Below are 26,448 nucleotides of genomic sequence, written 5' to 3'. Positions count from 1 at the left end.
CTTCAAATCTGTTTTAATGAAAAAACTAACTCATCTACATCTTGGCTGGCCTGAGCGTGAGTTTAATTAAACTTTCTTGGGTGAGGTATTCCTTTAATTCCTCACAATATCTTGCTTATAAATCCAAATGATTATCTGTACAGTATATAGCTGTATGTACTGTAATTGAAAAAGTAGGGGTACTTTGGGATATCGGTTTCTGTTTTAACTAAGGCTTTACGGTTGCTGTTTTAAGCTGATGCTTTTGTACTTCTGCTCCACTGGGGTGTCATGTTCTGTCAGGGACAGTGTAGTGCCTTGAGCGTGGATTGAAGTTTAAGAGTGACTGCCGTGATGAAAGCTGATGTTGATAAAGTTCATGTTTTAGTCATCCAACTAAAAAAGAAAACACTAACAAAACACAACACTTCAATAGAGCAGAGCTCCTTGAGAAAACAACAGATTAAAATATTAATCACTGCAAACTAATTAATATTGCTGAATCCAAAATGAAAATTTCATTTTGATGCCCTTTGCGTCAGTGTAATAAAGGTTTTTCACTGAAAACAAACCTGTGTGACTCTAAAGACGCTAAGGGACTCGACTACATTTTGACATTCAGAGCTCTTTGCCCTAGTACTGTGTGTGGTACTTCGGGAGTGAGAACAGTTTGTAATACAAGGAAAAAGACTGTAAATAAGACACAAAAGTAAAAAAAAAAAGATTTATTTGAAACAGTCTTTTTGGAGGAGTATTTGATCATTAGTTCTCTTCTGGACCTCTAATTAGAGCCACAAAGGTCAGATGGAGTCATACATTCCTCAGCTCCTTTCAAATGTAAAGCTCAAACGCATCATCAACTCTATTATTTCCCCAAATCCTGTGAGTTTACATGTTCATATAATGAAAATAAGCTATGAGGGTAATGCTAAACAGCCTTGATTTGCTCTTTGGTTGCTGGATAAGGAAATCAGCTGATTATATACCCTTAAATATAAATATACCCTTAAAGTCATGTTCAAAATAAGTGGCACATCAGACAAAGAGGCTCCTCTGGGATCCAGAGACAAAGGCCTTTCATATTTAATAATGTGACAGATGCTATTTTCACAACTAAATGTAATTTTGATAGTAACTAGGGCAATTTATTGTGTGAATTTTTTGTAAATATGTAAAATGAAAAATGCTGCTTTTGCACGAAAAAAAAAAAGATTAATTGAATTTACTATTTTTTTAAGGTAAGTGGTTGCAATCAATTTATTTAAATAAACACATTTTGTTGAAAGTTAGTCAACTAAATTAGTCAACTAAATTTGTTTATTTAAATATAGCTAAAATAAATTGATTGCAACCATTTACCTTAAATTTTTTAGTAAATTCAATGAATCTTTTTTTTTTTTTTTTTTTTAGTGAGGTAAGAAGCAGGGTTATTACTGCTAAAACTAAAACTTATAAAAAAAAGTAATGGAAACAAAAGCTGAAATAAAATATAAATAAATAGCATGGTGGAAATAAATAAAAACTGAAACGAAACAAAATCTAAAATCGAAATAAAAAGAAATCTACTTCAGCATATTTATGAAAACTATAATAATACAATAATACTAAAATGTCACTGGTAAGAAGGCAGCAAGGTACATCCAAATCTGAATCTACGTACCAGAAAAAAAGCATTAAAAAAAATAAAAAATTGCTCCATTATCTCTAAAGCTCATCTGAATTTGTTCAAGATCATTAGACATAATGTTATGGTGCCTTGGAAGCATGTCTGAAAGCTGTTTACTTAAGAGGTACTTTCATACAGAGATGCTGTCTGTTTAGTCATTGACTGACAAGGCAGTGAGGCAGCAAGGCAGCTGCCTGAGTTTCAGACGCAGCCGTCATCTTCCAGCAGAAGGAATACAGTCACGGCTGAGGGGTCCCCATTAGACATTGCTTTATTCATAATATAGCACAGTCTCCTGTTGTTTAAACATTGTATATTATATTATATTATATTATATTATATTATATTATATTATATTATATTATATTATATTATATTATATTATATTATATTATATTATAATGCACATTTTGTCATCATACAGCATTTATAAATGTTTTTTTTTGTTGTTGTTGTTGTTGTTGTTCTGCTTTTATTTTTAATGTTTCTTTATGAAGTTTAACTTGCTGAATACGAAAATCACAAACTTTTCTATAATTCTACAATCTGTAATTACTCGATCATAAAAATCATAAAAAAAAATAAATAAATAAAATACATGGTACATGCATAATAAGCAGTTACTAAAACTGAGTCATCTAGAAGTTTAGACTGGATGATTTTTGTCTTTTATGACTAGTCCCACAATGTTCCTGAATGTTCCAGAAAGCACTAGAATATTACAGAATATTCCATAATGTTACAGAAACTTCTAGAATGTTCCCATCCTTGCAAAAGCAAAATACCTTAAAAAAAAAAAAAAAAAAAAAAACATGCAAGTTTGTAAAAATAGAATTACTGATAGAAGTTCCCAACCTAAATATTTACCAAAATACTGATTCTACCTGAAAATAAATAGTACGATAATAAGAAGCACCTTAGAATTATAGAAGAACCATAAAAAAGTGAAACCACTTTTTTGTCACATTGTGTTATAAAATCTTTATTTTCATCCATTTACAGCAAATTCTGTCATCTCTACTCTTGAAAAAGCTTTTCTTCTATTTTCTTCATCATTAATTGAATTGAATGTCGAAAAAGCACACTCCAATTTGATTTTACTCATTTAAATAATTGTAATCGTTTAAACAATTAGGTTTTACATTTTAGTGTGTTATCTATTTGGTGTGCATATAGATGAGCTGTTTACACTTTTAAAAAGAGTCATTGTGTTTTACAGTTTTAATATAACTTTAAAAAATATTTAATAACCATATGGGGGTGAGGGACTAGAAATAAAACGGCTGATGTATTACTTTTAATAATACTAATTTGTATGGGAGCGTCTTTTTGTTTTTATGTTTTTTGGAATTATTTTTGCTCTTTATAGGGCAGATGATGATGTTACTCATTGAAATGTGTGTCAGTTACTCTCATTAATTAGTTTCTGTTTTATCGCTTGCCATTTGTAACTTCTTTCTCCAATTATGAAATATCTCTGCTGCCTCCCTAACTGCCTTTTGTGTTTGTGTATAAATCTCACATTGGCTATGGCTGAAGGCAATGCTCCAGTCTAATCTCAGTCTCACACTCACATGCACACATCATCACTAAAATAGACTGAATCAATATTAAATGCCCCTGTTGGTTTACTTCCTAGACACAATGTGAGAGAACAAGGCCATTCTCATAGCCAACTGACAAATTCTTGATATTGAATGAGTGAATTGATGAGCATGTGAGAGATCCTTCATGTCGACATCAGCCAGTGATGCACAACAGTTCATGTGATGGGCTGATTTTGTGTTGCCCTTCATATTTACCCCAATGCCTACAGCTGGATGCACACTGTCACGTTAGATTTCCCATTAAAGTCTTTGGAAACCTGTAACCTTTAACACACTTCTTATGCATCATTATGAGTGGAACATTTGTGCCCTAGGCAGCTTTAGCACACATACTAAGAAAAGTACCACATGTGCATGACAAATTAAAGTGAAATTAGGATAAAGCGATGAACTCTTTTCAGAGAACAAACTATGAATATAAAAAACAAAAAAAAACAATACAAACTTCAAATTGTTTTTTTTTTTTCTGATTCTATTCGTTTCAAAGATAAACCTTGGCTAAGAGTCTTTCTTTCCCTGTCATTGAGGTGTTTTTGTTCTCGTTGCATTTGTCAAGAAAAAATGTGTGAGCTTAATTTTTAAAAGCAATGAAGTAACCTTCGGATGTCGAAATAACCCTTAATGATGAAACAACCCTCAGTTCCTCAATAGGTTTGATGATTCAAGCTCAAAGTTGAGCATAATTCTTTGAAATCAATGACTTTCAGAACTTTCAGCTGCTCAACAACCGTCAGCAGTATCAATAAACTGATACACGTTACTTATGGTTTGAGGCTTCTTGCCAAGATTTATGAATTATTCTGAGTCTTGCAAATTTTTAATCAAAAGTATGGGGACTTTAAAGACTGTCATGTCAGAAGAGTTACACTAAAATTGCATGGCAGGGTTTTTATCCCCTGATTTATCTTCGCCTTACAGGTGTTCATTGTGTTTTAAAACAATAATATCATAGGACAAAAGGAGGAGGAATAATTTTTATCTTTAACGGAAAAAATGGTAAGAAAACCACTTTCAGTATTTCAGTTAGACACTGAATTTAGCACTTATTTGATAAACTCTCATTCATAATAATAATAATAATAATAATTAATAATATGATTAATAATACCTGTATATCATCTTCAAATTATATTCCACATAAAATCTCAGCCAACAGCTTCTCAAAGAGTTTGGTGGTGGAGGTCATAGTGGAGGAATGACAACTCATAATTTGATCATGATAAAATTTATGTCAAAGATAAGCAATCTATATTACTTGACATAGGTCAATCAGTCCATCACAGCAGAAATAAACACTACAACAGGCAGTCAGTGCATGTGGCTAATAAATCTGTATTTTCTTGTATGAATTAATGGCAAGTTTTCATCTGATACACAAACTCAAACACAAGTGTGATGCTCACAGTGCATTGTCAGGGTTGCCATGATACCATAAATATATCTTACCATACTGTACCGGCTGAAGTATTATGATCCCATATGTTATTGTGTTAATTCATAATTCAAATCTACAAAATGAACCAAATTTTTATATTTAGAGACCAGTTTTTCCTAAAACCGCCAGTAGGTGGCAGCAAGTCGCTGAATCATTCATTCAAACAATTAGTTCAAAACAGCTGATTTGTTTAGGAATGAAGCAATTGACAGTTTTTTTTAATGTCTCAGTGAATCATTGATTCGTCTGATTTGTTCAAAAACAGATTCATTCAGAAATTAAACAAACCACCACTGTGTTGCTAAGAGAAGCGCTACAGTCCTGCTTTGTTTAGAACTCTTTTCATAGGCAAAATATAGCGAAACCATCATTATTGACAATGCTATGTCTAAAATGTCACTTAATATCAACTTTTTGTTTAATAAACTGCTGTATAAAATCAATTACATTTGCAATTGTGCTGATATTTACGAAGAACAGCACTTCAAGATATTGCTGAACTATCATGTTCTAAATAAAAAACATGCTGCAGCTTCTTTGCCCCCATCTAAAAATTCCCAACTCTGACTGAAGGACAGTATGTTAAAACACATAATTCAATGTTAAAATCACATTTAAAGGATTAATATTATTAATAAGAACCAAATGTAAATGCCGTTATGTTGATGAATGCATTGCATTCGTCATTACAAATTGGTTCTATAAACTAACCATTACACCTGTTCTAGAAGTGGTCAGATGAGCAAAGGATGAACTGAAACAATACATGGTTATTTAAAAGATATTATGACGTTAAAAAGAATGTTTGAGATGCTGATTTTCTAAAACTTTTCAGTCCCTTTCTCCTGATAAACTGCAACGCAAACAAAGACATGCAATACGTCATTACAAAATGAAACACTCAGTACCATATAAGTCATGAATTCTACACAGCATTTACAACACAGGACACAGCGGCACTCAAAAAGACTCTCTAGTAATGTTTTTACAGACATGCCTGTTCAAATGAACTCTTTAAATTGCATACTGACGCATATACATCATTACTTACAGTAGTACCGTAGTACATAGTCCATTTCTTTTTGTCATTTAGTTTAATTTAATAAAGTACTAAACATTGCTACAACTAAATAAACTAAAACTTAAAACTTACAATAACTTACAATAAAATCTATATAGACATAAAAAAAATAAAAATAAATAAATAAATCAACTCTAATTTAAAATAATAACAATAACAGAAGTAGTATCAAGGATACTAAAATAACACTGGTCGGAGCATCACAGTGTTTACACTCTTCTAGGAAGTCAACACTAGATCCAGCTGTATCTGCAGCACAGACACTATTGACCTGTTAAACCGTAATGCTTGTAGCTGTATGTACTGCTATTCTCATAAACAGTGCACATGATAGGCTTTAGATAAACCCTTCATAAAGAATCTTTTAGAGAATGTAAAACCACTATCTGAAGACCTCCTGACCACAGCTGTGTAGGACTCCTTGAGCACCTTTCAAAGAGCGAGAAGGAGTCTGCGGTACTGAGACTAAATAAACCCGGGTCTTACGGCCACAGGACTTCTCTTCTGTGAAAGGCGGGCTAAAATGAATGCTGGCAGTGAAAAACTCGGCCACCCTATCTCAGTCCTGCAGTCCCATCCTCCCCGGCTTGAGATCAGTGCGGATACTTCCCTCTAGCTCTTAGCCTGCTCTCTCATGTCTAAGCCTGCAGCGCTGCTGTTCCCTCACAGATACACCAGCTGTGACTCTATCAAGCCCCTTTCAGAGGGAAGATGAAAGATCAAGATGAATCTGATGTGCCTGATGTCTCTAAAGTTTTGAATGTTTTGACCCAAACCCTCCACCTCCTCGTGTTATCTTCTTTATAGGCCTCAAAAAGATCTTTCATCCCAAAATCTGAAGATTATTATTATTATTATTATTACTTCCAAAACAACATAATTTTTAATTATCAGTGTAATGCAATTATTACAATTATTTATAAATTACATTTTTTTATTTATAAATGTGTATATAAATTGTATATAAATATATAAATTAATAAATATAAATATGTAAAAAATACAGTTGTGCATTAGAAAATCATGTCTCTGATACATGTATTGGATAACGTTCAAGCTTGAATTACCAGTTAATGCTAAACTTTTTTTTTTTTTCATGTTTCATTAGTAATCATAGGTATCCATTCGTAAAGTAGTAGCACACATGCATTTTTGTATGATGACATGGAAACTAAAATTTGCATAATTAGTGTACAATGTCAACAGCGTCTAAAAAGCATATTACTAATTTACAACTTTAGAGATGTGCAAATGTTATAAACCCTTTCAAGTTCGTAGAATTGATGGAATTAATAGATTCCTGATTCCTGATTTTATTGAATTTATTTAATGACAAATATGTTCAACGTGATCACATTCATTCAAATCCAAAATCAAATTCAAATCAAGTGTTGCATTAGTTAAACATTTAAAATTTGTCGCCTCAAGCGTTACACCACAGGTTCGAGGTCAAAGATGCCAAATGCATTGGCTCTTGCATGTCTTTTGGCCAACTGGGGAATGCAAGCTTTTTACACTGTGGCATTAAAATCTTTTTGAATGTGACTACTTTGATGTACGAGAGCTGGGGGGCAATTTTCAGCAATTTACAATTTTACTTGTTAAATTAAACTTGTTGCCACTGTACATTTATCTGTTTTTGTGTAGTTGAGATATGGTTAGGTTTAAGGTAGGCTTGAGGTTAAGGGCTCAACAATATCTACATGATTGTTAAAACATGCCTAGAAATACATTTAAAATATAAAGGATTTGTAAAGATTTCTAAAGATCTGTCCATAATTTTAACTTTTAAAGGAATAGTTCATCCGAAAATGAAAATTTGCTGAACATTTACTCATCCTTGGGTCATTCTAGATATATATAAGTTTTTTTCTTCATCAGAATAGATTTGGAGAAATTTACATCAGTTGTTCACCAGTGGATCCTCTGCAATGAATGGGTGCCATCAGAATAAGTGTCCAAACAGCCAATAAATATAATAATCCGCAAGTAATCCACACCACTCCAGTGAAGCAAAAAGGCAGTGTGTTTGTAATAAATTCATCATTAGGATGTTTTTAACTATTGCTTCTGGCTTACGAGTCCTCAGGGGTTGTTGTCTGAATGTGAAACTTTTCAAAAACACAAAGTAAAAACTTTTGCATTTTTAGTTCAATGTTGTTGTGTATACATACCTTGAAACCAGTCCAAACCAGTTCTAAACAAATATATTGGTGAACAAACAGGGATTATAGTCTGATATTTTGGCCTGAAGAGACGGTTTGGAGTTAAAATGCTTTAATTAGATATTCGTTTCATTCAAACACACAGCTTTTTGCATCACAAGATATTAATTGATGGATTGGAGTTGTGTGGATTACTTGTGGATTATTGTGATGTTTTTATCAGCTGTTTGGACTCTCATTCTGACGGCACCCATTCACTATAGAGGAGCAAGTGACATAATGCTAAATTTCTCCAAAGAAACAAATTCCTCTACATCTTGAATGTACTGAGGATGAGTACATTTTCAGCTAATTTTCATTTTTGGGTGAACTATTCCTTTAAATGCTATATTTCCGTTTCTATCCAAACATACAAAATTTATGTGTATGTTATGTATGAATAACCTCATTCTCTTAGGAGATCAGGCTGTGATGAGATTTTTCTGAACATGAAGTGTGAAAGGTTACCCACATTGAAAGGGAATTTTGTGGGAAGATGGATGAAGCCCTGACAGCTCCATCTATACAGGAACATGCCTGGGCACAGTCGGGGGATTCTGTAATGAAATATATCTATTTTCTTTCTCCTTTCTTCAGGGAGGCTCCATCCAGAATACAAAGTCGAAGCGATGCCTTGAACTCCTGGAGAACAATGACAATGAGTTCGGATATCAGCTGACGCTCCAAAAATGCACTGGCCAGAACTGGACCATCACCAATATGTTTCCTGGTAGCACCTTATGATGATACCATCGAGACTGAGGGAGGACTGCATTGACAAATGATGACAAGCTTAAGCACCTGGATGTCTCTATTTGACTTTGACATCATATGATAAATGTTAAACATTTTTCCTAGCTGCTGTACTTGTGCATACTGATAAGCCACATTTGGCAGATATTGCATTGTGTATTATGAGGTTCTACACTGTACTGAGATTTATTTTGTGCAAGGTATACTTGGTTTTGTCATGACTTGAAGGTTGTACCGGCTCCAGTGCACACATTGAAGCCATAATTGCTACTATGTAGCAAAGCTTTGGCAACGTTCTTGCTGTATTTCTTTCTAGTGTCTCAGGTTTGTAGGTTGAGATTATTTTGAAATAACTCTGTACATTTTTGGGACATGCCAATATGTTGGAACATATCTAGATACAATCAACTGTTTTATATCTACATGTAAAGTAAATATTCTCAGTATTTATAATTAATGGCAGTAAAAAACAAATGAGAAGACGAATTGTGAGTTTTGCTGATCTACATTTTTCTACACAAGACCTTGTACCATCCTTCCTGTAAACAGAGAGAGCTGTAGTTGTTATGACAGATTTGGTAATTCCTTGCCGTGTCAGTGGTTTGGTTAAACAGATGTGCTCTCTCTAGAGAGTTTGTTCCTTCAGATGCATGGCTTGCACTTGTTTTGTTCACCAAAATATTCCATGAAGATCACAGTGAATTTTATAGCAGTGGCTCTAAACTGGTGGATCACAAGTCAAAAATAGGTTACGGGTCTGTTCAGGACATAAGAGGAAACACGGCTGAGTACATCTGAACACAACAGGAATTTAAGTTATTATTCATTGAAAATCTCACCTTCTGCTTTAGGTCTCAAATCTAATTTGCAGTTTTACATATTCAGAACTGGCACATCATGGCCAGTCACGATAAAACAACCAATGGTTTTGGCATCACTGATATCAAACCTGGCATGATGAGTTTTGATGCATCACATTTGAATATGAATGCAAACCCTTCTGGTGTTTATTATAGTGTTTTTGGAGCACCTGATCACTCTATGCTTTGTATGGAAAGGAGCAGCTTAGACATTTTCCAAGGATAAAAGAAAGTTAAATGATTTAAAGTCATGTCAGATACCATACAGAAATTTCATTTTTAGATGAATGATCCCTTTTAAAGACTCCATTGATACTGTTGTTCCATGCATGGTTGTAAACAGCTTTGCTGTTCACGTGTCAAAGATTTTATTCTCAAAAGATGTCCGGATCCTCCCTGTAGCGGGAGTTGTGTGCATCGATAGATGTTTTCTTTAAACTCTTTCCCGCGCTCTCTCTCTGGTGTGTATCAAGGGAAGAGACGAGTGCCACTTTCTGTTCTCAGCTTGCCAGTCCTCATTAGCATCTACAGTCCTGCTGGGCCAGAAGGATGTTTGCCATTAAATATACATGCACATCCACTTCTACCACCCTCACAATGCCACAAAAGTCTGGGAAATATTTGCATTTGCAACAACCTTATACGTGTAGTTAAAATACAACTCAAAAGGTTTACAACTTAACAGTGCATAGCAAATCATAGACAAAACCACACACACTGCTTCAAGAACGTCAGCTGATACATATTCGTGCATCCAAAGGCGGCCTGCCAAAAAAGTTCTCTAAAAAAATGTGATCTTTACTTTCATTGTAAACGTAGGGCGGCAAAGCACAAGGTCAACACGTCTCTCTTATCTAATGGTTTAATAGGAGTCACTCAGATCAATATTCCATTCAGACGTTCAGCTGGCAGTGTCCTGGCTCGATGTGTCCTTCTCCCATCCAAACATGATCAAAGCCAAACCCTTTTTGGGTTTCAGAAAAGCAATGACGTTATATCAACCTACTCTTGCAAAACCACTGTTGAGGAACTGATACTTATTTTAGCACTGCAGAACTAATTCTGAAATTCTGTTATGTCATTATTTAAAGAATTGAACTCTGTTGAGTGAAACATTGCTCTCAAAGCTCAAGTTAAAGTGATTTAAGCTTTGACCCTGCTTGTTGATGACCTTTTTGAGGCAAAAACTAGTTTCTATTTAAGAAAATAGAATTAAAATGATGTGGAACTCAGCCAAATCCATATAACCAATTTTTCACTGGAAAAGATAGATAGATAGATAGATAGATAGATAGATAGATAGATAGATAGATAGATAGATAGATAGATAGATAGATAGATAGATAGATAGATAGATTCATCTTATTAATTCATGTTAGCTTAGGTAGAATGTATAAGTAAATGTAAAAATGAACTTTTTAAAAGTTAAAAGTATGTTTTATTGTAAAGTCTACAATAAAAAATGTTAACTACATAAAAAACATTACTGAAACCATTTTTGACTCAATATATATCAAAATATATTGAAAAGTCAAAAATGGTTTCAGTAATATATAAATAAATATATAAATATTAATTTTATTTTATTTTAGTTCTAAAAACAACTAATCGAGCCTGTAAAAGGATCCTTCTGCTGTGATTTATGCGACTCTTTTCATGTGCAGGTCAAATCGGCATATGAATTTGTTGACAAGTGTGTTTAAGCCCTGACGCAAATAATACTCTCAGGAGATGAGTCGAGGAAAGATGAACTATATCTGTGAATTTTCTAGATGTAGAGTTTATGTGTGTGCATTTGTGTGTGGGTCACGGTCGGTGGATATTATTAAGTATTTATATTTTGAACTCATGGGAGGTCCAGTATACTTATATTTCTCAGAGGTTGTGTGGGTTTTGCTTGCAGGATTCATGTGCTGCCGGCTTCTCGTTTCTGCAGAGGGAAACAGATGCAGTAAACTGGATGAAGTGCTGCTGTTCCTCCCCTGCGAGTAGATGACAGTTTTTCTGCCCTTGCCCATATCTATTATTCAGGTATCTCTCTTTGGGGATGGGGCCAATAAAACTGTGTCCATAATCAAACACACATACCCACATACATAGCAGCTCTGTTCTTGATATAGCAGAAGTAAAACCTGTAAAACCTGACAAGGTATTCCTGGCACAAAGTAAGTGCAATATGACAATAGGGAATAGGAAGGCTCAGGTTAGCATACGGAGAGAATCAAGGTATAATCTGAGCTGAGAATGGACATGATTCCCAGTGGAATCCAAAGCCGTAGGGGCAGAACAGTGGCTCTCTTTGTTTTCCATTCAGCAGGTATGTTACAGGTGCTGATGGGGGAAGGAGGGTGTTTTGTAGAGTAGTCAAATGCACCTGAGACTCCAGCCCTAAGCATGTAAAAATATGCTCGGCAGAATACATTGCAATTACTGCAGTGTTGACAGCTCTGTGCTTGAATTCTAATTCGACTATTATATATTATAAGTGTTATTTACAACTGTGAAGATCCAAAATGTAAACTATGAACTTAATCCTAGATGAGGAACTAAGCATGAACAATGAGCTAGACAAATACCAGTGACATAGAACAGCAAAGTAACACGGCAAACATGAGGGCTTAAACTAGACTTAGATCACCCAAAACTTAAAATTCTGTCATCATTTACTCACCCTCATGTTGTCGCAAACCTGTAAGGCTTTTGTTCAACTTCGGGAACACAAATGAAGAATTTTTCATAAGCTATGAGAGATTAGAGCCCTACACGGGCCTCACATCTAGGCCTTAGTTCGGCCCTTGTCTGACAGCTTATCAGAATTTTTAGGCTTGAGTGAGTCTGACTGGAGCCTGTGTCTTTTTACTCTCTTTCTCTCTTCCCCATTACACTGTTGCAGCCATTAAAAAGTTCTGTTTTTAATGGCAAAAAAGTTTTGTTTTTAATGGCAAAGTTGTTATATTTATTTTCATTTCTTTAAGCTAATTTAGAAATATTTTTGAAAAATGTTTTGTTAAATTCAAGTTTTTTATTTTTTAAAGTAACCAGCAAGCGGTAAGCAGCAGACAGTGAGTTGATCAGCCTTTGTTTGATAAATTTTTGCTCATGAAGGTAACAGTAATACATCATTAATACATCAGTAATACATCAACCTTTTTTTAAACCACGGACCGGTTACGTTTTGAAAATAAACTATTGTAGCGGAGCGGTTGGGTGTGTGTGTATATATATATATATATATATATATATATATATATATATATATATATATATATATATATATACATGGATCAGATGATTTAAATGGGAAAAAAAAGAAACCACAGAGAATAAGCATGCCGTGAAGTTTTTTTTAAAATAATTTTATGTGTACCCTATGTATCTCAAAAGCAGGGAGACGTGAAGGAGGAATCAATTCAGTATTTGTGCGCTGTCTGAAACATGTCTCTATGCTTGTGCGCGCTTTGGCTGTGTGTGAGAACAGCGCGTGAGTAATGGATCTCTTTCTTTCTTCTTCTTGTGGTTTAAAATCACTTGTACTTGTAAACTGGCAAATTAATCTGCGAATCACATGTGTGCGGAATGGTGGGTACATCTGGTCCGTATATATCATGGATCAACTGCGATCCATTTAACTCCTTTTGACAGATCAGAGTAATCTTTCATTCACAAATTGAACATGAAATCATCAAATTGCTACTCCATATCTATTGCATAAAACAATAACAGAGAATAATAAGAACAATCATTAATGCGCAATAAATAACAGAGCTTCATACCTGTACACATTTTCTCAGAATGTTCTTACGACCCGGTAGCAGCTCTTCCTTGGCCCGGCAGTGTGTCACGACCCGGTGGTTGGGGACCTCTGCTGTAAAGGACTTACTTTTATTTGTGTGCACTCACAATATCACCTAAATGTTGTACTTTTGTAAAATAAAGAAAACAAACAGGATGCGCTTTCTGCCGTTTCAGTCTTGAACAGGAGCGCTTGACAAAAATGAACCGAAACTCAGTGAATACTTGCCTCACAGGCATGATAAATATATCTATAGAAAGCTTTAAATTACTAGGCCTACTTTAAAATGAAAATATTCAAATCTGAAACAAAAACTCTTTCATTTTGGAATCCATAAAAATGCATTTTTCTCTAAGGGGGCATCCAATAAGGAGATGGCGAGTCAGGATCGTCAACTTCACCTATGCCAAACTGACTCAGAAAACACTATTTTGTTAATAAATAATTCAAATATACCCTTAATATTTCCCCCTGTTACATTCATGGTAATTACTTTTGCAGGGGCTTTGTGGCAAGCTTTAGTCTATTGCGTGTGCTTGAATGTGGAACTCTTCCAGCAACTAAACACAGTCCAAGCTGCTCTTGACAGTGGCGGTAGAACGGTCTCATGTTGTTTCACTAGCGCGCACCAAATCTTTTTTATCACCATAATTGATGGATGTCTAAAATATAAAAATAAGGAGAAGCCTAAAACAGTCTGAGCTATGACATGAAAACTGGCCCAAAGCTGGCCCTAGGGATGTAAATAAGTCGGGGCCCATCGGGTTCAGGCTGAAATGCAGAGGGCTCTATGACAGATTTCTTTCCCTTTATTTAAAGTCCATTCACCTGATGCTTCAAAACATTCATAAAGTGTAAAATAAATCCAAATGAATCGAGCCGTTTTAATCTGTCTTCTGAAGAGACAAGGTTGCTTTACATAATGGACAGATTTAATTTAGGCTTTTTTTTTTCATATATAAACATTGATCAGCTAACAATGTTTACAGCGTTCAAATTTGGAAAGCTCAAGCACGCTCCAGTGAGCTTCATTCTCACTTGTCATCTCAACGTGTTTGATCTTCTGAAAGAACCAATGAGGTTTGTTTACATTCATTGATCAAAGTTTATATGTGAATAAAATCTCTGATGAAGAGATTTTAGGCTTGAAACGTCACCAGTGGTGAGAACATAAATAAATATCTTTTTTTCTACTTTTGGAGCTGTGATGTGCCAACTTTGATCTTCCTTTTTGCAACTTTGTGTGTTTGAGCACCCACATTGAGCTTTTTGCATATTGAATGTGTGCTCTTTGGGTGTAATATATGTAAATAAAGACATTTGTGTTTATAAAGAAGATAAATGAAACTCTTACGGGTTTGGAACGACATGTTTTCATGAGCTTGATCCATAATGTCTTTAATCTGTATGAATAGGTGGTCAGTAACCTTTTGTCTGTAGAAACTGTCATTAAACTATATTTTCATAATTGTCAAATATTACTTTATTTTATGCCTCTTTGATTTTGGTAAAAGAAGGAATGTGCACATTTCCATGATTACTTGGGTTTTGCATTAGTTTGATAGATATTCCAGAGATTTACTTATAGGAAAAGTGTTTTGGAGATGGATGGTTGTATATGAGTTTTGATTAATGCTACATTGTCCATTGTCTTTTCCTTAGTAATTCATGAGAATGTATAATATGCCTGGTTGCTGTAACCACTGTGACCCTTAAATCTAGCTATCCTTTTATTTGTTATGACTTGTTTTGCAGTGTTCATTAAGTATTTTTATGAATATATCCCTGTGCGTTCATTTGTATTCCATTGTTGATTATGTAAAGCAAACTTTATAAATTATTGCCCTCGTGTTCTGCAGGACTTCAAAATACTAAATAATGGAGCTAGTGCTCTGGGCTTTAAATGTAAAGCATATGCATATATGCATTAGCTATCCTTTGATATATTGTATTCCTCCCTGCCCATAAAAATGATTGGCTATCATTTAGTTTGACTACACAATTTTGATTCAAAGTGAGACTCCATGCACAAAGACAGAAACCATATAATAATAATAATAATAATAATAATAATAATAATAATAATTTTTGTAAAAATATATTGACCCCACCACCAATCAGCAAAATGGTGAAGATGACATTTTTCACTCTGTCAGAGCTGTTATGAATGTTATGACAGAACTAAATCACAGGCACAGAATTGTCCTTAGCTGTTAAAGCATAGTCTCATAACAACTAGAATACATTAATGAACTGCAGTGGAGAAAAATATACATTTCTGTAATTATTAATTCAATATTGTCTGAGAATCAGCTGCTGAAGACATCTTTGTGGCTTAGAGAAGACAGATTCAGTCATAATACAGATTCTGAGAATTACAGCATTGTCTGAATTAGACCCTGCTGAAATTTAAGTCATGGGAAAGTCATTCATTTCATTCATTTTACTGATTTGACACCATTTAAAATCTTACCATTCAAACTACTTTTGTTGGTGTATACTGTAAAATGCGATGGTTATTTTTTGGTGTTTATGGTTTTATTAAGAACCTTTAACATCTATAGAACAGTTCCATTCCACAAAAGGTTCTTTACAATAATAAAAAAAAGAAACATTCTTTAGAATATTACATTTTCTTCACACTATTTTTTTTTTTTTTTTTTTTTTTATAACTGTTCTTTAATGAAAGATAATTTGGGAAAAAAACAAGATGCACCAAGAAAAGTACAGCCCAATATACTGTAAATACACAGGAACTTTCCTTTTTTGTTGTTGTTGTTGTTTACCTGTATTTTGAATTACAAATTGCTTTGTCCACTGTTAAAGAGTTGAAGGACCTTTATTTATTTTTTTTTTTAATAAATTTTTTTTGTTGTTGTTGTTATTTTAACTAATATTTTTCACTTCAATTTTTTTTTTTTTTTTTTTTTTTTTGGACATTATGATGGGGAGTGCTTTGGAAATGTTGCAAGCTAGAACTGAACCTGAGTCAGCATCACAGCTCAGTGGTGTCACTGCTAGGCCATGCATTAACCATTCTTAAACTAAAGTTAAACCTGCTCTATATTTGTTTTCTACAGACCTGATTCTATCTCATTAATCATTGTTATTTTAAAGAGGGATTCTTGTCAAGCCTCATTATCATCATCAGGTACTAATTAAAAAACATATTACAAGTTAAGGTCTGAGTGGACAGTCTTGCCAAATGTGCTCTAGAGAGATAAGACATTTAAACTTGACTGGCACATTAATCTTACTTTCCCTCAGTAATTCAGAAGTCCTCACCTCAAACTGACAGCGGAGGACTTTCAGGCAGCATTTCCTCAATCAGCTAAGTTGATCTTGTGCACAGGGGGATGTGCGTCCTGCCTAGCTATAGAAAACACTCTCCTTTTTTATGAATAAAATAAATGGCTTTTACAAAAACAAAATTAGACTCCCTGTAAAGAAAACTCATTTTGGCCACTTGTATCTGCTATCTTGTTCTTTCAGTTACTACACAAACCACATGATCATAGGTGAGGGTTAGAACATAGATCAATCGGTAAATCAACAGCGTTGTGCAGGCTCAGCTAACTCTTCATGGTCTGGTACAGCAACTGTATTACTGTTGCACTGATCTGCTCATCGATCTCATGTTACAACCTACCTTAACTCATGGTTAAGAAACAAAGATGCTTGAACTCCTATATTTCAAAGTAAATCACTCACTATCCGAAAAGGGCAATCCACAATTTTGCATCTGAAAACCATAACCTCGGATATGTAGGTGCTGACCCACATTCCCACCGCTGCACACTCACCTGCAAACCACCTAAGAAATCAATGAAGGTCACACATGATGAGGCCATCAGGAAAACATCATGCAGAGATACATACCACCCTAAGGCCCCAAAACTGGACACCCTCTGCCCCCTGTCTGCACTTTGAAATCCTGTATGAATATTACATTTGTATGAATATTACATACAGTTCTACTGTTTATCTTAGTGTTTTAATTATCCATGGAAACTCTTTCAACTATATATACATATGCAGTATATATATATATATATATATATATATATATATATATATATATATATATATATATATATATATATATATATATATATATATATATATATTAGAGCCCTGCATTCCAGCCCAGGCCAATTTTCACGTCATAGTTCAGATGCAGGCCGGGCCTCAGCCCTGTTTTAGGCTTCTCCTTAATTTTATATTTTAGACATCCATCAATTAGTGATGAAAAAAATTTGCTGCGCTGGTGGAAACAATACGAGACTGTGCTACCGCAAAGAGTGACTCGACAGTGTTTAGTGTCCCGCAGCAGCAGCATGCGTGCCGTCAGGACAGCTGAAGAGTTCTGCATTCGCCATCTCCTCAGATGCACCTTTAGAGAGAAGTGCATCTTTATGATTATAATGAAAGAGTTTTTATTTTTGATTTGTTTTATTTCGTTAAGTAGAATTTTAAACAGTATTAGTATTAGTTTAGTATTAGTATAGTATTTTCTATAGATATATTCATCATGTTGGCATGTAGACTATATTTGCTGAGTTACAGTTCATTTTTGTATAGCGCTTCTATTCAAGACCAAGACGACAAAAAGCACATCATGTTTGTTTTCTTTATTTTATAAAATCACAACATTTTGTTGATATTGTGAGTGCACACAAATAAAAGTTGACCCTGTACAGTTCCAAATTATGTATTACTTTGAACTTTAAGAGCTAAAATGATGGCGTATTTTAAGTTGTTTCCACTGAAAAAAATGCAAGTGATCGCGCTGGCGCAACCATGTCCTGCAAATTGCGCTTTAGCTTGCACTCTCCGCAAAAACTATTGAATACAGCGCACATGTATCTAGGTTTAACATTTAAACATTGTTATATGCTTGAACTGTTTTATATCTTACACACCAACAATTGTTTAATTTGCTTTGTGCTTAGTTACAGACATGAAGGACAGTTTTACTTGACCGATAAATCAGTTCAAGTAATATTGGCCTTAAAGGTGCAATCAGTCATCTCTATTACTGGACTCTTAATTATGGCTTGCTGCAAGTAGAGTATTACTAATTAGTTGCTAACTGTAAACAAAAATGGTAACTACAGTAAAAACTTCCACACCAGTATATATCAGTATATATGTCAGCCATTGATACAAAAACAAAAATGAGTGTACTATTTCTTAAAGTCTTTTTATACCTTCTTTCCTTTAGTAGAAAGATATGTAATTGTGTGTTTTAATTTTGTTATGGAGGAGCAATTTTCTCTACAGATTAATTAGAAACCATTGATGTTTGTAATAACAAAGACGCATTCACTATCTTGCAGAAAGTTCATTAATGTTCCGTAACTAAATTAAAGTTTGACTCTTTTTTTTTATTATTTTTGTTTGTTATGAGTATCTGGGCTGTGTAATTAGTTACATTAACATATTTTCATTAAAAATTGCTGTTTCAAAATCATATGTTGGTTATCTTTTTTTTTTTTTTTCCTAGTTCCACCTCATCTATTTGACCTAAAATAGAAGACTCAAGCTATCTCCAGGGCTCAGAGAGGCAGAAAAACTGCACATTCTATCAGAGACTGACAAACTCACTGATGCAATCAATTAAATATTTCCATGAACCATAATGAACCATAATTTTTTTTTCTCAATCTTTTTTTATTCCCATGATCATTCTCAAAATATGGTAGCATTGACAGTTCAGCAATAAAAAATAATTTAAATATTAGATATTAATATTCATTTAAATATAAATATTTATATATGTATAAAAGGCAAACAACATATTCACATAATCGCTCTCTCTATATATTTTTTCTTTTTAGATTTTTCTTAGAAAATTATCGAATTAATACAACTTTTGATCTTAAAAAATAATAAATGCTGATATTAATATAACAGACTCACTTAATATTGTGTCCTTATGTACTTACATTTAAATGAATAATTTAATACAATGCACTTACTGTGTACATTACAGTACATACATGTTTTAGCATTGTATATACATTTGAAAATACTGATTAATCTGTAGTTACATCTTTCATTATTTCTATAGTTACATCTAATTACACTGTTGACCTTACCTGTATCCCACCTCAATAGCAGCAAAAGAGTTTTGCAATTCAACATGAGCACTATAGTAGGTACATTGTACCTTGCAATTCATTATTTTATTATTAAGTACATAGTATTTAAAGACAACTGTAAAGTTGGACCACATTAACTAAGATGCTGGATGGTTGCTAGTCAGAACCTCTCTATATTTTGAGAAGCGTCTTACAATAACATCTTCACAGGGCTCCTGGCCCACTGGGTCTAATGAAGCTTGCCATCAAAGGTAAAACTGTCTGTTTCAGCAACGGTGGCAGAAACCTGTCATTAATGAACACATACTGCAATATTTCAAGAATATCCTCACAGACACTCAACAACGATGAGCCTCGGACTCAGAACGTCAAAGTCAAACTTCATCTCCATCACACGTCTCAAACCGAATTAAGGTCTCCGAGGGTAATTGGAGAATAAAATGAGGAATGTATCAGGAAGCATTTGTCTGCTCTTATCGTAGGTGATAATATGATCATGCTAATCGGAGTGTGATTGGAGCACTGCAGAATTAACCTCTCTAGCTAGTGCTTAACCGAGTGCTCTAGTGTGTTTGAGTGAATCTTAATTTGCAGGCCAGCTACGCAAGTGTCCATCAACCTGGACCTGTCCCGCCTCACAATGAACTATAATTATTGAAATTAAATCTGGGCATTGGTATCCCAGCGCTGTGCCTCTGTAATATTAAGAAAGTGAGAATGGGCAAGAGGAAAGCGAGTGTTCCCTGTGTGTTTCTGTGCTGATTAGGCTCAGTGTGAATCTGCTCAATTGCTCCCTGATGATATTAGCCCCTGCATTGCAGCTCTTATCATCCTCTAGCCTGTGATTCCATGAAGCTCCAGGAGGAGTTACAATGCCTCCGGATATATCTTGGCTTAGGATTGTTCTCTCTGATAACTGTAAACGTCAAAAATATTTGAATTTACAGTATATTGCTGACTACTAGTTGCTGTGCTTTCACAGTGAATTTATTGCAACTTGCTGTGGTTAGTTGGCTGCTGTGCACACTTAAGGCGAGTCCATTACTGCGTGATTTTTGCTCAGATTTTTCACCGGTTTACAGTCAAAAAACATTGATGCTAGCTGCTTACAATCAGAGCCAGTCTACAGATTTAAAGTGACAGATTTCATCGAAAATCACATAGTGTATGATGGTCGCAGACTCTGATTTTATATTCCATCCAATCAGAGGATATCAAACATGTTTAGTAGCCTATTTTTAACCGATTTTAGAACACATTGTTATTTGCCAGATTTTGTTTATTTGTATTCTCCTAGCAACAAAGTACACATTTCTGCTTGTGATCAGAATGGCTTTAAAGTCTGGTAGTGTATGATCCTCATTTGTTCAGTATATAATGGTCTGTTCAGATTCATATTACATATACACTCTTAAGAAACTCTTATATCTTATAAAAGTTTCTTCACAGCTATGCCATTGTAGAAGCATTTTTGGTTCCCGTAGAATCATTCATTCAAAGGTACTTTAAAGAACCATCTCTTTCTTACCTTCTCATAATCTGAAGAATCTTCTTTCGCCACAAAGATCCTTTTGTAAAAGATAAAGGTTCTTTATGGAACCATTTAGACAAAAATGGTTCTTCTATGGCATTGTGAAGCACCTTTATTTTTAAGAGTGTAGCGTTTTCCAGACTTTAGTTATATGCTTGAGATATTCAACTTTTCCCTTTTTTTTTCTCACAGTTGTTGAGTTTTGTATTTTGAGTGTTGATATTTCTGTCCATGCCTGAATAATAACCACTTAATTTACCACAATAGTATTTGGAGTGGCTGACTCCAGAGGAGGAGATGGCGGGCGAGTTGTGACATGTGACGTGAATGTAGACCTCCCCGGTTGATGTACAACACAGCCGCAGTGTTGTCCATGCAGATCAACACGTGCTTGCTTTGTAGTGGCCAGAACTGCCACAAGGCAAGGTGCACTGCCAACTCCAGGCAGTTGGTTTTACAAAGCAGTCGAGGCCCCTTTCAGGACCCCGAGGCTGCCTGCCTGTTGCATGTATTGATCCAGTCTGTACTGAATACATCTGTCTTGAAAACAACAACATGCCGGGACACTTGTTCTAAGGTGCCCCCGGCCCATAGAAAAGCAAAGTATGATCATGGGCTGAATGAGCGGCAACACATCGGTGTGATGGTCACGCGGCACCATGCCCATCTTGGGACTCGGGGGTGAAACCAGTGCTGAAGAGGTCTCATATGAAGCAACCCGAGCAGCGTCACTGCAGCTCCGGATGCCATATGCCCCAGGAACCTCTGAAATTGTTACATCGGAACCACCGTCATGCCTCTGAAGGAACTCAGACTGAGCATGCTCGTTCGTGAGATGCGTTGGCAGACTCACAGAGTCCAACTCCACACCGAGAAAAGAGATTTTCTGCACAGGGGAGAGTTTGCTCTTTTCATCGTGAATGGAAGCTTGTGAAGGGTCTGATTCAAGAATTACAGATCCAGGATTGGCCGCAGGCCACCACCTTTCTTGGGTATGATGAAGTAGGGGCTGTAAAACCCATGCCTCATTTTGGCTGGAGGGACCAGCTCGATTGCATCGTTTGCCAGGAGGACAGCAATCTCCTCGTGCAAGACAGGAGCATCTCAGACTGCCACCGAAGTCCCGAGAACGCTGCTGAACTTGGGAGGTCGCCTGTCGAACTGAATGACAAAGCCGAGTCAAATTGTGCAAATGAGCCAGCAAGACGGGCTGGGCAGCGTTAGCCATGCCCCAAGACACCGTACACCCAGGCACCAAAGTAACAACCGACGTACGCGCAATGGTGCAGCGGAGGAGAGTAGAGCTGGATGGTGGTACAGAAGGCATTGTGCTCTGACTCATCCCCTCAGAACTCTCAAGTTCTCCCAACCGCAGTCTCTTAACAAGAGGGGACGTTGTGGGTGAGAGTGAGGAGGCAGTACATCACACGCTGTCAGCCCGCAGGCCTGAGAACCCTGAGGAAAAGGAAATTGCTCTTTCTTTGACAATGTGGCGGAACAGAAACAAAACAAAACAAAAGATGCTCGCGGCTGCCCGGGCAAGCATGGACGTCAGCTCCTGGTCCAATTCGGCGGCAGCCACAACACCTGAGGGGGGCTGTCCCCCCCGAATCTTTATCCTCGGAGGACGATAGCCCATCCCCCTATGCTGCGATCCACATCTGATTTTCTGGCGGCCCATCAAATGAAATAACCGCCATTAGACAGGCCAGCAAAGTCACTTGGGAGTTGAACAGGACCATCACTGCGTGAGGAGTAAGAGGTCCGTGGGGGCTGGCCCGACAGAGAAGCTCTCACTGTGACCCTCAGATCTCCCAGAGTGCTAGCCGGCAGTCCTCTGTTTGAGCCAGAGAGACCAGGATGGGTAGTGGCAGAGGGTGCCTCTCTTTTCAGAAAAAAGAGGCGAGATTGCAACGATGCCATGCTCATTCACTCACAACAGACACATGAGCAATTCACAAACGCAGCTTCAGCGTGTTGGATGACCAGACACTGAAGACAACAAATGACCAAACAAAACAAATTAATTAAAGCTACTAGAGTATCCAGTCAGCAAGTACAAGTAATTCACAGCCAGTTTTTTAATAATATACATGCTCTCCCTTTTTATACATTTGATCTACAACAGAATAAACTAGTAGAACATTGTAATAGACTGAAAAGTTAATCTATTTAACTAGTGTACATAATTCATGTCTAGACAAGAATTAAATATCAATCAGTCACTCATAAAATTGGTCATATTTGAAGGTTATTTTAAATAAAAAAAATTGCTGCTGTATGCAATGTACTGTATGTCAAGAGCATAGGTGCATTTGCTTACATTTTATTTTGTGATATAACTGGTACAGAGAGAAGGACACAGATGAAGACTGCAGTAGTTGAGTGTGTGTGTTGCAGCTCTGTGCCAATTTAAGAGACAGATGCAGCGACTGTTCAGCAAAACATTATTCCCAACATTACAAATAATGCAATTAGCACTCTTATTAATGAAATGAAAATTCTGCTCAACAGTTACTCTGTATTAGATACAATGGCCCCAAGAGCTATTAAGACATTTAAACCACACTAAAAATGTATGAATTTTATTTAAGTAGATAATAAAATGTCAAACCAAGTATCAGCAAACAAATAAGACCTTTTTTTAGAACTAACTTCTGAGCCATGTTTGCAACGTTCGTTTAGGACAGTTTTGTAAACAGTGCTTGATCTGTGCATATTTCTCACCTATTCAGACGACTCAACATTTTCACTGGAGAAAGTAATATTATAGAGAGGACTGGAAGCTAGCTGGAAGCAAAGGTTTGAAGTTATGAATGTCTTAATGATGGATTTGTTTATCACAAAGATGCACTTTTTCACTTTAGAAGGCATTAATTGATGGACTGGCATTGTGTGGATTACTTGTGTATTATTGTGATGTTTTTATCAGCTGTTTGGACTTTCATTCTGACGGGACCCATTAACTGCAGAGGATCCGTTGGTGAGCAAGTGATGTAATGACAGATTTTTTGAAATCTGTTCTGATGAAGAAACAAACTCATCTATATCTTGGATGACCTGGGGGTGAGAACATTTTAAGCAAATTTTCACTTTGCATGAACTATTCCATTAAAAGGAATGTCTGTAAACTTAATGGATAATGTCCTGGCAGAAAATTACTAGTACCTTTTTCTTTTTCTAAATGTAATATGCCTTTGTTAATAACCTTCTACCACCTACCAGTCAAACACATGAACAAAAACACTCCTGCTACATGTGGGTGGACTAATACATTTGCATTGTTCTATCTGTGATCTAAGTCTTACATATGATACATCCACCATCAGCATGACCATTTCAGGCTAAGCACATGGCCTTCCTTTGCAAGGTGCAGCAGTAATTGGGATTCCTCCAAACACATCTCCGCTTAGGCTCATTGTTTCAGTTCACATTTCCATGCAAGCCAACAGCACATTCTCCCACACACTGCACAGCACACACATATACAAATACATATATACATTTAAGAAATATTGTGGTATTAATGCATATTATGCAGCTACAGGGTTCTCTTGCCTTCTTTCTCCATCTGCTGTGTTTTTTACATTTCCATCATCCCTCTTTTTTTTCTCTCTGTTACAGATTATTGAATCACTGTATAACGGATTAAAATATATCTAGCAGAGCCAATAACACATATGTCACACTGAATATTATATAATGCTCATTCTAAACAAGAAAACAGAAAATGGCATTAGATTTATTCTCAAATAAAGCAATAAATAAATCCATTGGTGAGCAAGTGATGTAATGCTAAATTTCTCCATATCCGTTCCAATGAAGAAACAAATTCTTCTACATCTTGGATGGCCTGCGTACATTCCGTTTTGGGGTGAGCTATTCCTTTAATGCATTTCAGTGTGGGAGGTGCAATGAAACATTTAACTAAACTCTTAACTAACTTAAAAGTTTGGTTAGAGTGAGCATAGCACTGTAGTTATATTTAACACAATTTTATAAAATTTATAAATATATTTAACATCAAACAATTACTGTTGGACTTCCTGCAGTATCACTGTGGAACCCTTGTTTTAGCTGTTCAATTTGTAGTCCTAAAATATAGGAGATAACAAGCATTTTTTGAGTCAAGAGTTCCCGCTGGAATTTTCAATGGGTTTTAGAATAATAGTTTTCAATTTATGTGTAAATCAAGTAAAAGGTCTGTGATAAACATCTCATATTTTGTTCTTCAACATAAATTACATATCAGTAATATACAAAATGTAAAGTTAAACATGCTATTTTTCACCAACTTTGATTGTGGCTCATCCCATCAGAATTTTCAGTCGCATTTTATTTTAAGGTCCAATCCTCACCATAAACAAACCAGTAACTATGACTCTTACCTCAATAAACTCCCAATTTGCTGCTTATTCATAGTTAGTAAGGTAGTTGTTAATTTAGGTATTGGGTAGGATTAGGGATGTAGAATATGACCATGCAAAATATGTGCTTTATAAGCATTAATAAACAGCCAATTTGCTAATATAGGTCATGCTAATAAGCAACTTGTTATCAGTGAGAATTGGTAACAATACTAAAGTGTTACCGAATTTTGAAACAGAACTACACATTTTACATTTATATTTTTGTGCCAAAAAAATGTGAACTGAGTGACTGTAATAAGAACCCATCCCAGTGCCTTGAGCCAAGACCAAAAAAGATGACCAGCCTCTGTGAAAACACACCACAATTTACAGTGCCATCCATCAAAATGCCAATCTCTGCCAAGATGTCAACTATCCTCTCATCTGTCTCCAAAATATGTCATGCCACTGTTGAGAAAAACACTGGACTGACCCAAATAGCATCAAATATTAAGGGTTAGTCTTGTACTCTCTGATGATGTCCTTAAGAAGAACTGCAGCAGATGCCGAGTCTGTTTGAAGTGCTAATCATATCAGTCGGAAGTGTGGAAGAAGTCAGTGTTGTACAAAAGTAAAGGTCATGAAATGAAGTTATTATTTATGAGACATATTCATATAAAATTATGTTGCATTTTTGTTCCATTTCTTTCTTTTCTGTTTGTGCTTTCTCTGAAATGCCTCTGGCAGTATTGTAGCATTCGAGGATTTGATTGGAATTGTTGGTCTTGCTCTTCTGTACTGACTTTATTGCCGAAGACAGTCAGAGATCCCAGTGGAGATCTCCGGCCTCCCACTCTTCCTGTCTGTCTGTGATATCAAAGCACAAAAAAGAGACAACCTTAGTATTAGGCTCATCTTGAAGCATGACATGTCGGTGACTGAGTGACTCACAGAATGTGGGGGTATTCTGAGGGCATATGGAGAAGCCTTTGTTGAAATCTGCAATGGAGGTGTCATTAGGCAACAACGATTCATTCATTTTAATAGAAATTCCATCAGCTGTATAGACAATAACCCTAAATGCCA

General features: G+C 35.6%; 1 protein-coding gene across 1 annotated transcript in view; it reads left to right on the top strand.

Annotated features, from left to right (window-relative positions):
- The window catches only part of LOC109047447 (polypeptide N-acetylgalactosaminyltransferase 18-like), a 99,770-nt gene extending 88,985 nt beyond the window's left edge, over positions 1-10,785 (top strand). The window contains exon 11 of the mRNA XM_042728604.1: positions 8,570-10,785. Within this exon, the coding sequence (XP_042584538.1) occupies positions 8,570-8,716 (147 nt within the window). The 3' untranslated portion in view covers positions 8,717-10,785. The remainder of the gene's footprint in view (positions 1-8,569) is intronic.
- The last annotated feature ends 15,663 nt before the right edge of the window (positions 10,786-26,448 follow it).

This window comes from Cyprinus carpio, chromosome B7 (genome assembly GCF_018340385.1).
Source record: "Cyprinus carpio isolate SPL01 chromosome B7, ASM1834038v1, whole genome shotgun sequence".
Taxonomy (NCBI): domain Eukaryota; kingdom Metazoa; phylum Chordata; class Actinopteri; order Cypriniformes; family Cyprinidae; genus Cyprinus; species Cyprinus carpio.
This window is presented reverse-complemented; position numbering and strand designations above follow the sequence as displayed.